The 15627-nt window shown below is 40.7% G+C and overlaps 1 protein-coding gene across 1 annotated transcript; it reads left to right on the forward strand.

Moving 5' to 3' along the window:
* The first annotated feature begins 957 nt into the window (after nt 1–957).
* On the forward strand, nt 958–9962 carry LOC143522664 (E3 ubiquitin/ISG15 ligase TRIM25-like). Its single transcript, XM_077016407.1, has 6 exons — nt 958–1620; nt 4890–4985; nt 5236–5469; nt 5658–5817; nt 9239–9335; nt 9433–9962. Exons 1-6 carry the CDS (start codon nt 1030–1032, stop codon nt 9575–9577), a joined length of 1323 nt encoding a protein of 440 aa, XP_076872522.1. The 5' UTR covers nt 958–1029; the 3' UTR covers nt 9578–9962.
* The last annotated feature ends 5665 nt before the right edge of the window (nt 9963–15627 follow it).

The raw sequence follows: 15627 nt of genomic DNA on the forward strand, positions 1-15627 counted from the left end.
GGGATCAAACCCTCACCCTGAGCAGGCCAACGTGCTGTCAGCACATCAAGAAGGCAGCACAGAGAGGTCAAACCTCTAAGGGTGTCAAAGGAAAGGACAGGGTCGACCAAGTGAAAACTTCAACTGCTCAAAATGGCTTTCCTTTGGTTGTCTTTGGCCAGAGCTCTGTGCACTGACTGAGCACCAGGGGTCCTGTGAGCTACCCTTCAGTAGTTTTGATGACAGCTGTGGCTGATTGACTCCGACTAAAGTGTTTCAACGCCTCCCTCTAGTGGCCGAAGCCTTTTTAAAAGTGTATTGCCGCTACAAGAGATTATCGTGATACAGTTACTACACTGTTCTGATATACTCATAAAGAAAGGTCTATAATGACACTCACCCTACAACACACTATTTAAATGACTCCAGGCCTGATGTACTGTTTACAAAGTTATGACCAGACTTATTTAACACATCAATTGATTAACACGTTATTAAAGTTTAAGACACTCATAACATTCTTTACCAATACACCTGAAATGCAATTATTTTGGAGAGGTGTGTGTGACCATAAGAGATATTTAAGCCATTGTAATTACAGTAAAAAAACAAAAGACGCTTTACAATCAGGATGAATTCACAACAAATTATAGTCTTTTTGCTAAGCTCAACACACTTCACTTTGTTTCCTCTCCCTCTCCACCCTCATCTCCGACACATCATCACATACAGAACCAGGAAGACACTCCTGAACTCAGAGGGCAGCTCTCAGATCACAATAACAAACCACCTAGTTGGAATCTGTTTTTTCCATCATTATAAAAGGGTTTTTCCTCAGATTTTCACAGTATTACATCTTCTAATTACTCAATTCTCTCTCTCTCTCTCTCTCTCTTTCACTCTCTCTCTCAACGCTGGCTAGTTTTCTGCTTCCTGTCTTATATCTTTGCTCCTCCCTCAATTGCTGAACCAGGAAGTCACTTCTATTCACTTCAGCGGAAGCGAAACTTATTTCAGCGTGTTGCTCTCTCAGTGTAGACTTGTAGGAAAATGGCAGAGGCCAATATCTCAGTAGATCACAATCAGTTCAGCTGTCCAATCTGTCTGGATCTACTGAAGGATCCTGCTGCTGTTCCCTGTGGACACAGTTTCTGTATGAGGTGTATTAATGACTGCTGGGATCAGAACAAGAAGAGGGGGGTCTACAGCTGCCCCCAGTGCAGAGAGACCTTCACTCCAAGGCCTGTTCTACGCAGAAACAACATGCTGGCTGAAGTGGTGGAGAAACTGAAGAAGACTGAACTCCAACCTTCTTCTCCTTCTCACTGTTATGCTGGACCTGGGGATGTGGAGTGTGATTTTTGCACTGGGACAAAACTCAAAGCCATCAAGTCCTGTCTGGTGTGCATGGTTTCTGTTTGTGAAACTCATCTTAAACCTCACTTAGATGTTCCTGCTTTGAAGAAGCACAAGCTGGTCAAAGCCTCCATGCAGCTACAAGAGAAGATCTGTCCTCAACATGATAAACTGATTGAGATCTACTGTCGTACTGACCAGAGCTGCATCTGTTATTTGTGTACGATGGATGAACACAAAGGTCATGATACAGTCTCAGCTGCAGCAGAAATAAACCAGAAACAGGTCAGAACTATCATTTATTTTCCCAATGATAAAGTCTACAGCAAAATGTTCTGTTCTGTTCTGACCCAACCTAGTCAGGTGCATATTCTAAGATAAACTGGTAATCCTTTTAAAGCTGAATGCATTTTTTAAATTAATTTCAAAAGTACAGCCATTGTGGATAAAGCTGTATCAAAAATGTTCTTCAGCCACAGTTGTAGTCAGACATCTGTAACACACTAGGTGTTGTGAAGCTACAACAGGGCGGATGCAAATGTAGAGTAGAGTGAGGTTTATTCAGGGCAAATCCATAAACAGAGTCATGTTCACGGTTTATGTCCATTAAGCCAACACAGACATTCATAATATTGCAAACAAAAGGGAATAAACAACAAACTAAAAATACCAAACGGGCTGCACAGATGAACAAAAAACAGAAATATTCACAATTTAATTATCACAATAACCAGCAAAGACCGAGACAAATCACAGGGTTTAAATTCACAGGAGAAGAAAAGGGAATGACCAAGACATGGCTGGAGACAATGATTAGAGGGCGGAGTTACAGATGACAGGGGCGTGGCAAGAGAACGCATGGGAAAACCAAAACATTAGAAAATCAAAACAAAGCAGTGACATGGAGACAGAGGAGTATGAAAGTTATTCTGTGTTAACATTAAAATGAAAATGTAATACGCATTTGCATTTACATGTTCCACTCATACAAGCAACTTTGAGCTCAAAATTGAAAATTAAATGCAATAATTCCATTTACATTGGCAATGTGATAGACGTCTAATCATATTTCATTCACACATACATTTTGATGCTTTTTTGTGCCTTTATTGAAATGAAAATGTATTTCCCGATTTGAATTATCAAGTTCATGTGATCATGCAAAGGTTTAATCAAAATTATAATTAAAATGCTATTCGCTTAATGTGCTTTGCATTTCGTGATAACGCGTTTGAAATGTAATTTTCAACCTCACCACCACGCTAAAAAGATGTCAATATTCAAATGTTAATGGAGAAATAGTGCCACCCCTGTTTGCAATAACATTACGATACCAACAGCGCTCAATCCGAGCAGAATGCATTTTCATTTCCATGGTCTTCCACTACAGTCAAATTATACTCAAATTAGATCCCATCAGCCTTCAAACCACATTCCACAACCCTCCACTTTATTCAGCCAATCGGGTCCCACAGCTTTGCACCTCAGGCAGCCAATCAGGATGGGACTAAAGCACCCTAAGCAGTACAACTGAGTTTTTTAAACATGCTTCTAATCTAATTCTAATTCTAACATGCTTTTAAGCTTCTAATCGAGAAGCGCTCGATTAGATTAATTCAAAGGGTAGCAGACGAGTCCTTATGGTGAATTTACACTCGATTAGTGTGAAAAGTTAATCGATCAAGTGGCGGACATCTCTGCCTTATCTGGTGCTGATGTGACTATTTGACTAATTATTGCCAAATTGAGCGCTGTGGCAGAGTAACTGAGTGTGCCTCGAACTACGGCGGTAGGAAGGCCGATTTGTGCTGTCGTATTTTTAAAGTTATAATTGGTAATGCCTCGATGAGTGATGTTATCCAGAATCCCCCAGCGTCCCTGTTTAGTGTGATTAATGCCACAGGGGTGGTGTTCTGTCGAATTTTCTTGCCCGTCGAAAATTCCTACCTAGGCTTACTGCGCATGCGCAAGTTACTATTACATCATGATTTTGGTGGCTTAATGATGTTTTATAATGACATTTATATCGAAATATGTCGAAATTTCCTACCTATAGTGTTAATGAACTTAATGCTGGTCTATAATGACACACAGGCTAAACACATGTTCATACAAAAATGTAAACAATCCAATTTGCTTGTATTAATATTAATAACAATACATGAATATGCAAAATAAAATTTTTATTTAATTTATCCCACCTTTTAAACGCTGATTTGCGCTACATTATGACGTTTCCACAAGGTAAACAAACTCTACAGAGATACGTCTACAAATACGCGATGCCCTCGTACAAGGTAGGAAAATTCGACAGAACAGCAGCATTTGATTTCCAGAAACGGCACCTGCCTCTGATGACGGCAGAGACTTCTGCCCAAACTGCCATGTGAAGGATGTGTAATATAGTTTATAACTTGTTTGTTAATTGTTTGAAAATTGTTTGGGTCAATGACAGCTGGAAAACCTGCTATAAATTAGGAGTTCTGAATTTAACAGAATGCCGTTTGACGGTAACATGTCTGTAACGATTCTCGGCTCTCAGCAGGAAGCGTTTGCAAACGTGTCCCTCTCCAGGTGAACTGCAACAAAACTGATCGAGGGGAATTTGGACATTCAGCTGCAAAACAAAGCAGATGTTTACCTTTTTTGTCGTGGCTCTGGATGAGAGCTGTGATGATACAGCCCAGTTAGTATGTGGAGCTGTGGTGATACAGCCCAGTAACTTCTCTATATATGTGGACAGTGGTGAATGGTGATACAGCCCAGTTACTGATCTATATATGTGGAGAGTGATGATACAGCCCAGTTACTGATCTATATATGTGGAGCTGTGGTGATACAGTCCCGTTACTGATCTATATATGTGGAGAGTGATGATACAGCCCAGTTACTGATCTATATATGTGGATCTGAGATGATATAGCCCAGTTACTGATCTATATATGTGGAGAGTGATGATACATCCCAGTTACTGATCTATATATGTGGAGTAAGGAAAAACCTTGAGATGACGGTGGAGCTGTGGCTGTGCGGTCGATGTGATGATATATATTTTCTTTAACAGAAAAAAAATAATTTCTAAACGGATCACAAGTTAACTAATAAATAATAAAATTCCATCCTCCAGATTTTCAGTATATATGCATTGTGCAAAACGAAGTATATTAGTCTGGCCCTCTATGGTTCCAGTTTGTCATGTGGCCCCTTGGGAAAATTATGTGCCCACCCCTGGACTCAAGGGAACTAAAGACAGGTGGGGGTGGAGTCAGGCATGATGACATCAGCAGAACAGGAGTGGACTTGACCTTTGACACCATAATCACAAAGAATCCTGCCTGGGAATCTCTGCTGTACTTTTCTGTTTTTCATTTGCTCAGTCCCATGATGGATTCTCCTTCTGTACCCGCCTGACTAATATCTGACTGATATCTGTCATGACATTGATTCTCACATTCACTCAAGGATGCCACCCTTGTGTCCTCATTACAGCCATCAATGTTTACCCACCTTTCATACAGATACTGAACAGCTGAGTGCCTTTTATTTCTCCATAGGCTCAGTTAAAGGAGCTGCAGAGGAAACACCAGCAGAGAATCCAGGAGAAGGAGAAGAAGGTCCAGGAGCTGAAGCAGGCTGTGAACACACTGAAGGTGAGAACTGAGCAGAGAACTTCTGGAGCAGATATTTCAGAGGTCAAACAGACCTACAGTTAGACCCCTCCTCAAGACAGACCTTCCCTACAGACACACCTCTCCTCCAGACAGACTGTCCCCTATACAGCTAGTGAGGAGACCAGTGGTGTTTGATACAGCCATGAGCACAATAAGTAATCTAGCGTCACAGTAAGAGAGTGAGTGATAGTTCAACACTGAACCTCATTTTCCATCTGTCTCCTAACAGCGTTCTGCACAGGCAGCAGTAGAGGACAGTGAAAGGATCTTTACTGAGCTGATCAGCACCATTGAGAAAAAGCGCTGTGAGGTGAGAGAGCTGATCAGAGATCAGGAGAAGGCTGAACTGAGTCGAGCTGAAGGACTCCTGGACCTACTGGATCAGGAGATCAATGATCTTAAGAGGAGAGACACTGAACTGGAGCAGCTCTCCCACACAGAGGATCACATCCATTTCCTCCAGGTGTTTATTAGAGTCTCATAGATGAAAGGGGCCTTTCCTCCTAAATGTTCTTATGTAACAGTTTGATTAGTAAATCATTAATAAATAAGCCTAGGATAAATGTTTAATTTGTCCATCAACAGTGATATGTTATCTAAGGCAGTTCCTGACCCACGATTACCTTTATATCTTTTGATTAATTTTGTTAGTGTTTCCAGTCGGTCTGCAAATCATCAAAGGGTGAAGTCTCAACCAGCATCACTGTGAATCAGTGTCCTTCCTTTGATGGAGTGAGGGACTCTCTCTCTAACCTGAAAACAGAACTTGGGAACATCTGCAAGAAGAGATCTGTACAAATTCCTTTACAAGGTGAGAGTTGTCCTGCAGTAAACAGAACTATTGCCCATTTAATGATTCCTGTATTGAAAGCACAAAATGGTTTTGTTTGCACTATTCTTACACTAAAATCACATAGAAGAGAAGCACAGTTAGAAAAATGCAGAGTTAGACATAGAACAAAGGAAGGTAACTGTTACCTACATTAGACTACATGAGCAAATCCTCCCTCTTCCCGCCACACACACCCCCATATCTACCCCCCATGACAGAATCCAGTAGTACAATTATATTGATTCATCTCTGGAAGTAATTTTAATTTTAATTTTAGCCTTCAACACTGGCCCTAACAACCAATAAAAATACAATTAAATAATATGACCAATAAAATACTCCAAATATAAAATAATTGGTGAAAAAACACCAATTAGTATACCAAAAAGTATTTGTAACTTTGGGCACAGACAGACGGACAAGGCACGAGTCCACTGTTCTTGCACATACGTCAGTTTATTTAACATACGAATAGCGCAGACAGCGCACGTAAAACACTCACACATGTAATCGAGACTGACTCAAACAAAGATGAGCACGGGACACTGCGCGAACACACATTAAATAGACAAAACCACATAAGCCCCGAGATCACGAGACGAGCCACAGGTGAAACAGATGAACACTCAGACACAACCGCACCCACGGAGATCCACAGATGCAGACGTCTAGACGTAGACAACATAAACACACGCCCAAAGGGGAGGGGTCAGGGGCTATATCGTGACATTATTATGCCTGGGAAAAAACTGGCAGTCAGAAAAATACATCAAGTTAATCATACACCTTCTGAAGTCTCTCACTGAACTATTACAGTACTACAGAAACTCATAAATCCTTTAAACATTGGTGATGTGTCTTCCTGACAGAAACCAATACAAAGCTAAACTATCTACATTTGCACAAATACTACACATGCGATGCCACTCGCTCGCAGAGGTTTAAATTACACTGATGGCGTGAAGGAACATTCACTGATAACCATACATCTATAATTATAAATCCTTTAAATTTACAGTGCTGTCGTTAACGGTCTACCACTGTAGATCCGCATACCCTCCTATAATCTTAATTTGACGTTATTGCTAAACAGTATTCTGAACTAGTAATTTAGAGCTGCCTAGCTGGATGTCGGCTAGAATCTTTCACTCAAAATAATTTGCAAACAAAAGTTATGAATCATCCTCATTTCAACAAATGCAACAAATGGCGATTCGGGGCTCGTCGGGATGATTTAAGCGAGTGGCCGATACGCAGTCACCCAAAAGGCTCTTTAAATGCCTGTCAGCAGAGGCAGGCTGCGTTTCTGGACAACAGAGGCCACAGTCAAGTAGCACTGGCCACACTAAGTGCCACGATTATGTGGCAGCTGCCACAAGGTGCCATTTCTGGGTGGCACAGTGGTCACTTTCGTGCTGCTTACAGTCCCTGACATAAGTTCTGTCGCTTATCCATGTTGTGGAAACAAAAACTTATAACCTGACTTTAAATTCATTGATTGGTTTTAGAAATGACTCATATGCAAGCTGAAACCCTCCCAAATGAGATTTAATTTATGAAAATTAATTTACTTTACTGTAGAAATATTGATCATTTAATGAACACAGAAAGGTCAGATTTTGGCAATACAAAAGTTTTGTCGCCTACAGAAAGTAAGGTGAAAATCAAACAAATAATTCACTTCATATACAAATATATGCTTCATAACACTGGTGAATGACGTTGTGGTGCTATTAGAGCCATATTTAATATTTTGTGTGACTTCCACGAGCTTGAAGGACCGCATCCATGCGGTTTGACAATGATTCATACAATTTATTGATGAAGTCATCAGGAATAGGAAAGAATGCAGTCTTACATGCCTCTCAGAGTTCATCAAAATTCTTTGGTTTTGTCGTCCAAGCTTCCTCTTTCATCCTACCCCAAACATGCTCAATGATGTTCATGTCTGGTGACTGGGCTGGCCAGTCCTGGAGCACCTTGATCTTCTTCACCTTGAGGAACTTTGATGTAGAGATGGATGTATGAGATGGAGCACCATCCTGCTGCAAAATTTGACCCCTTTTATGATTGGGAATGTAAGATGTAGCTAATACTACTTGATATTTTAGGCTATTGATATTGCCTTCCACCTTGCAAATGTTTTGCACACCCCTATACTGAATGTAATCCCAGACCATGATCTTTCCACCACCAAACTTGACAGTTTTCTGGGTGAATTTTGGATCCATACAGGCTCCAGTAGGTCTCCTGCAGTATTTGTGGTGGCTGTGGTGTAAATCCACCTCCTGACCATGGAGGCCATTTCGAGACAGAATCCTACAAACTGTTTTAGTTGACACAGGGACTTGAGGTGACCAGGCCTGGTGGAGCTCTGCTGCAGTGGAAGAGGGACTGGCTTTGGATTTTCTAACCAACAAACGTTCCTCCCGAGCAGTTGTCTTGTGGGGTCTGCCAGACCTGGGCTTGTCAAAAACATCTCCAGTCTCTTCAAATCTTTTTAAAATTCTTTGTACTTGACGCTGAGACACATTAAAGGTGCCAGCCACTTCTGCAGTGGATTTGGTCTTCAGCGTCTTGATAATCAAGGCTTTGGTCGCAGGATGTTGTCAGAGGTCACGTTGCAGTGCAAGTGAAGGTCTGGGGTGCTGGAGCTCTTTTTTTACACACCCACTAATTAACCAATCAATTAGTGAGCACAGGTGAGGCTGTAAACTAGGATTGGGTGCATTATATGACAAGGCGACAACTTTTGTCTTGCCAAAATCTGACCTTTCTGTGTTCATTAAATGATCAATATTTCTGCAGTAAAGCAAATTTATTTGCGTAAATTAAATCTCATTTGGGAGGGTTTTAACTTTCATATGAGTCATTTGTCAAATCAATCAATGTCAGGTTATAACCAATTTAAAGTCAGGTTATAAGTTTTTGTTTCCACAACATGGATAAGCGACAGAACTTATGTCAGGGACTGTACATGCTACTTACACGCCAAACAGGGACCGCACCCTTAGAGGAAATTTAGCAGAAAGACGCGCCTCCCAATGACCTCCTGATATGTTTTGTGATGGGCCAGATGCAGTTCGATTAGCTCTGAGTTTGTTTGCTCATCCTAAGTATCCCGGATGCTTTCCCAACCCGAATTTCGACCCGAACCTGAATTTCGACCCGAACCTGAATTTCGACCCGAACCTGAATTTCGACCCGAACCTGAATTTCAACCTGAACCTGAATTTCGACCTGAACCTGAATTTTGACCCGAACCTGAATTTCGACCTGAACCTGAATTTTAACTCGAGTTTTTGCATACCTGAATGACTTTCACAGAGTGTTTTCAAGTAATAATGGTTTCAGGTTCAGGTTCTAGTGACACTGAAAAAGTTCCATACTGTCTTCTCAGGGAATTCTCCTCGGAGCTCTCTGTTCCAAATTCAACATACTTTGGGAGGGGTATCCTATTCATCTCCTCTGATGCCTCTTGTAGATCATGGATTCAGGTGCGTTAGTTGCCTTAAATGTATGATATAACAGACTGAAATGTTTTTCCAGTGATGTCTCTGCAGTTTGTTCTTTGGTGTGTTTTTGTGTATGTAGGTGCTGCAAGTGTCGCAATCATCCCATCCGGGGGCTAAAGTATAAGAGCCATCATGAGAATAACAAGTATTTATGTGAGAGGTGTTATAGTTCATCAGGGTGGTTCCTCAAAGCCACCTTTGAGTGTATTGATGAACCATTTTAATCGATGCATTAACCAGGTTACACTCACAGAACAAGGTTATTTGATGTGATATAAATTATAGCCACACATTCAGCAGACAATATATTAACAACATTTGTATATTCAAAAACCCTTGCAGATGTACAGTTAAAATCTATAGTCTATCTGTTCATGATTGTCATCCTCAAACTCTTAATGGTCAGTCTTTGGTCAGATGTTTGCTGATGGCGGACACGCATCCTCTACCTGACCACTGACTATCAGGGGCAGGAGGTTTGTGCATGACAGCAGAAAATGACAGACCATCACTGCCACTGTCAAATGTGCCTGTATGAAAAGTGCCTAATAAAATGTCCAGTAACTATAGATGCAAGATTCTAATAAAGATGCTGAACATATTATTTATCATGGTTTACTGTATTATTGATTTAATATGAAACTCCTTAAAATAACGTTTTATTTAAATGTGAGCATGTGATATTGTTAAGCAAAATACTGAATGCACGTAAATTGAGGTTTGTAAAAATGTGGAGCACTATCATCCTGTAGACAGCCTAGACTGGCCTTATCTCAGTCTCTAAATAAACATGTGTGTCTTGATAGGGCATGGGTTAAAGCAAGAAATTTTCATTTGACTGAAAATTTTTTCTTGGCAAAAGACAATGCCAGCAATTACTGAAAATGTGGTGTAGTTGGGACACGGCCTCTTTTGCCTAATTCTACACAATAAACACATTTATAAAGTATATTTATCTAAACAGCCTGTGTAAGGAGAGAAGAGAGAATGAACACCTGAGCAGTAAATGTACATACAGTTGTGATCAAATTTATTCAACCCCCAATGCTGCGAAGGGTTTTATGGAATTCAGTGCACATTTGTAATTGTGTTCATAATGAAATCTTACAAGGACTTGTTAAAGAACTAAATGCAACTAAGATAGCATCAATTTTTTTTGTCATAAAGTATTAAATGGCCTTTTTGTGATTTCTTCATTGACACAATTATTCAACCCCTTTACGACTACCACTCCTAAGAACAGAGGTTCATTCCAGTGTTTTCTATCAGGTATTGAAAACATCTGTGGATGTCAACGAGCAGCAATCAAGCATGATAAGCACCAATTAGGCAGATTTAAAAGGACTGTGATACTCAGCTCCTTCTAGACATCTACTGGTGTGTTTCCAAGCATGGTGAAGGCAAGAGAATGGTCCCAGAAGACAAGAGAAGAGGTTATTGCTCTTCACAAGAATGGCAATGGATATAAAAAGATTGCGAAGTTGTTAAATATTCCAAGAGACACTATCGGAAGTATCATTCGCAAGTTCAAGTTAAAGGGCACAGTGGAAACGTTACCTGGTCGTGGCAGAAAGAAGATCCTGACCGCGACTGCTGTGCGCTACCTGAAGCGTAATGTGGAGAAAAATCTCCGCGTGACTGCTAAGGAACTGAAAAAAGACCTGTCAGATGTGGGCACTGAAGTTTCAGCTCAGACAATAAGGCGCGCACTGCATAACGAAGACCTCCATGCCAGAACGCCCAGACGCACCCCCTTGCTGACTCCAAAGAACAAGAAAAGTCGACTGCAGTATGCCAAAAGTCATGTGGACAAGCCACAAAGGTTTTGGAACAGTGTACTGTGGTCAGATGAAACTAAATTAGAACTGTTTGGGACAATGGACCAGCGCTATGTTTGGAGAAGGAAGAACCAGGCTTATGAACAAAAGAACACCTTGCCTACTGTGAAGCATGGCGGGGGGTCAATTATGCTTTGGGGCTGTTTTGCTTCTAATGGTACAGGAAAGCTTCAACGTGTGCAGGGTACCATGAATTCCCTTCAGTACCAGGAGATCTTGGAGGAAAATGTGATGGAGTCAGTCACAAACCTGCGGCTTGGGAGACGTTGGACCTTCCAACAGGACAATGATCCATGTGATGGCTCACATGGACCGAAGCACACATCCAAGTCCACTAGAGCATGGTTGAACATGAAAGGCTGGAACATTCTAGAGTGGCCATCGCAATCACCAGACTTAAATCCAATTGAGAACCTCTGGTGGGACCTAAAGAAGGCAGTTGCAGTGCGCAAGCCTAAGAATGTGACTGAACTGGAGGCTTTTGCCCATGAAGAATGGGCTAAGATACCCATAGGTCGCTGCAAGACACTTGTGTCAAGCTATGCTTCACGCTTGAAAGCTGTCATAACTGGAAAAGGATGTTGTACTAAGTACTAAAAAATAATGTCACTAGGGGGTTGAATAAAACTGATAATGATGTGAGCACAGTAAAGACATTTGTGGTTATTCCATCATAAATATTATGTTATGTTTGTCTAATTTATAAGTGCCTCTTTGATATAATTGTAAATAAGATGACTGAAATGATCAAAATCAATGTCAAACTGGCCAAAACACTTTATTTCAGTGGGGGTTGAATAAATTTGATCACAACTGTATGATTCTCACTGGCGCTCATCAGCGCTGGATAGATGACGGCGGTGTCATTTGATTGACTTGCGGTTCATTCCTCCTTCAGATTTGCGGATGTTACGTAGAAAAGTTTTTACCCCCCTCCTGCCTGGCATGACCGTAGCGCGCGACTCTGTACACCTGCGCGAACGGCGGAGGCTACTTGCTGCATCACATTCTTTTTGCAGTGTAGTCCCCTCAAAAACAGGGGAATGAACATTTACCTGACCAATTGTAATGTTGCATTAGTGCTGGAATTTAGGCTAAAGTACTTTAAAATGCTTGAAAATGTAACTACTTCGTTTCACAACAAATATCTGTCTGACTGAACAGTTATTACGCTAACAAATACGAGCCTCTTGTAATTCCAGGATGAAACATGAGAGAACGTGAAGTCGTTAAGATTGGGCGTTTTGAAAATAAACCACCATTAAATAATGTGATAAAAAGAGAATTATTTCGAATCATTTCGAGTATATGTATAAATATTTTACTTAATTAAATTTAACGTTGAGAACGCGTTGAAATGGACCTTGAAAGTGACGTACAAGTGCTTTAATTCCACCTTATAAAGGTGTATGAACCCGGCAAACATGACTTGGTTCACTGCGCTGAAGCGCTGTGCGCGCGAAGTTACAAAATTCGAGAGGTGCACGATTGCGAGGCTCTCGCGCACGGGTGGAGCCACCGCGATTACGTCATTTTCGGCGTGCGGACCCTCGCGCTGCTCACGCCACTCGTGCTGCGTCAAGTGTAAAGGCTTAAACCAGGCTTAACATGGATGGTGTTGTTCTGTTTGCATTTAAAAGCTCTATCCAGTGGTGTTAATTTTTTTGTAACATACCTACTTAAAGCAGGTAATCTTACGGCTTATGTTTTTGCAATGGTGAATCTGATAAAAACAAGAGAGCTTCATACCTTTTAAACCAGGATTCACTAAATTTGACTTGATCTTTAAATAATTTTCTGGAAGAGGACCCCCAGATAACTCCCATTAAATACACATTTACAGTTGTGATCAAATTTATTCAACCCCCACTGAAATAAAGTGTTTTGGCCAGTTTGACATTGATTTTGATCATTTCAGTCATCTTATTTACAATTATATCAAAGAGGCACTTATAAATTAGACAAACATAACATAATATTTATGATGGAATAACCACAAATGTCTTTACTGTGCTCACATCATTATCAGTTTTATTCAACCCCCTAGTGACATTATTTTTTAGTACTTAGTACAACATCCTTTTCCAGTTATGACAGCTTTCAAGCGTGAAGCATAGCTTGACACAAGTGTCTTGCAGCGACCTATGGGTATCTTAGCCCATTCTTCATGGGCAAAAGCCTCCAGTTCAGTCACATTCTTAGGCTTGCGCACTGCAACTGCCTTCTTTAGGTCCCACCAGAGGTTCTCAATTGGATTTAAGTCTGGTGATTGCGATGGCCACTCTAGAATGTTCCAGCCTTTCATGTTCAACCATGCTCTAGTGGACTTGGATGTGTGCTTCGGTCCATGTGAGCCATCACATGGATCATTGTCCTGTTGGAAGGTCCAACGTCTCCCAAGCCGCAGGTTTGTGACTGACTCCATCACATTTTCCTCCAAGATCTCCTGGTACTGAAGGGAATTCATGGTACCCTGCACACGTTGAAGCTTTCCTGTACCATTAGAAGCAAAACAGCCCCAAAGCATAATTGACCCCCCGCCATGCTTCACAGTAGGCAAGGTGTTCTTTTGTTCATAAGCCTGGTTCTTCCTTCTCCAAACATAGCGCTGGTCCATTGTCCCAAACAGTTCTAATTTAGTTTCATCTGACCACAGTACACTGTTCCAAAACCTTTGTGGCTTGTCCACATGACTTTTGGCATACTGCAGTCGACTTTTCTTGTTCTTTGGAGTCAGCAAGGGGGTGCGTCTGGGCGTTCTGGCATGGAGGTCTTCGTTATGCAGTGCGCGCCTTATTGTCTGAGCTGAAACTTCAGTGCCCACATCTGACAGGTCTTTTTTCAGTTCCTTAGCAGTCACGCGGAGATTTTTCTCCACATTACGCTTCAGGTAGCGCACAGCAGTCGCGGTCAGGATCTTCTTTCTGCCACGACCAGGTAACGTTTCCACTGTGCCCTTTAACTTGAACTTGCGAATGATACTTCCGATAGTGTCTCTTGGAATATTTAACAACTTCGCAATCTTTTTATATCCATTGCCATTCTTGTGAAGAGCAATAACCTCTTCTCTTGTCTTCTGGGACCATTCTCTTGCCTTCACCATGCTTGGAAACACACCAGTAGATGTCTAGAAGGAGCTGAGTATCACAGTCCTTTTAAATCTGCCTAATTGGTGCTTATCATGCTTGATTGCTGCTCGTTGACATCCACAGATGTTTTCAATACCTGATAGAAAACACTGGAATGAACCTCTGTTCTTAGGAGTGGTAGTCGTAAAGGGGTTGAATAATTGTGTCAATGAAGAAATCACAAAAAGGCCATTTAATACTTTATGACAAAAAAAATTGATGCTATCTTAGTTGCATTTAGTTCTTTAACAAGTCCTTGTAAGATTTCATTATGAACACAATTACAAATGTGCACTGAATTCCATAAAACCCTTCGCAGCATTGGGGGTTGAATAAATTTGATCACAACTGTATTTCGGCCACAAAACAGATAGCACGTGCGAGTGTTGTTTATTATGATTTGACGATTTTTTCCCCAAAAAAATCAAATGACGGAAATCCGTCGTAGTGACGGAGAACTTTAACCCATGTGATAGGGCCTCTCTCCTTTCTGACGTCAGTGGGACAGAACCCTGCTTTGCATAACGGAATAAAATGTAAAATGTACTGAACTTCCAAATTCTTGAAAAAAAAGAACTAATTCACAAACAAGTATGTTAAAAATCTGTGCTCAAATTTGAAATATTACTAAGTAGAAGTGAAATTATGATGTTGAGATAAAAGGACCCACACAGATAGTGAATTCAGAGAAATTTAGTATGCAAAACAATAATAATTATTGTAATAATTATTATAATCTTTATTTGTATAGGACATACATGCAACTCAAAGTGCTTTACAGAATAAAAAAACATTAAAAGAAAGTGAGAGAGCTCTGAAACCAGACTGAAAAGTGTCATTTATTTGGTTTACTTAAACATATTCAACTGGATTGACAACTTTTTCAATGATTTTGCTAAGAACGGGAAGGTTAGATATAGGTCGATAATTATTGAGAAATGAGGGATCAGGATTTCTGTTCTTTAGTAGTGGTTTAACCACTGCAGTTTTAAGAATATTATTTAATTCTCCCAGTTGCAGAGACTGATTAATAGTGATGTGTCGTTCGCGAACGATCCGGCTCTAAGAGCCGGCTCTTTGAAGTGAACGATTGGAACCGGCAGTGCAGTGCCAATATTACACGTTATAGCACGAACCTCGAGTGTATTATTGCGATTATACCACAGTTCAATTATCACTGTTTATTGAAAGATTTTGAGTTAAAGAGGACGAGAAAATATGACCTGTTTGGTTAAAAATACTCCGCCAGTTAAAATAGTTCCATTCAATGGCTCGCTGCTAAACTTACACAACACTGGAACAGCCTTA

This window comes from Brachyhypopomus gauderio, chromosome 9, assembly GCF_052324685.1.
Source record: "Brachyhypopomus gauderio isolate BG-103 chromosome 9, BGAUD_0.2, whole genome shotgun sequence".
NCBI lineage: Eukaryota > Metazoa > Chordata > Actinopteri > Gymnotiformes > Hypopomidae > Brachyhypopomus > Brachyhypopomus gauderio.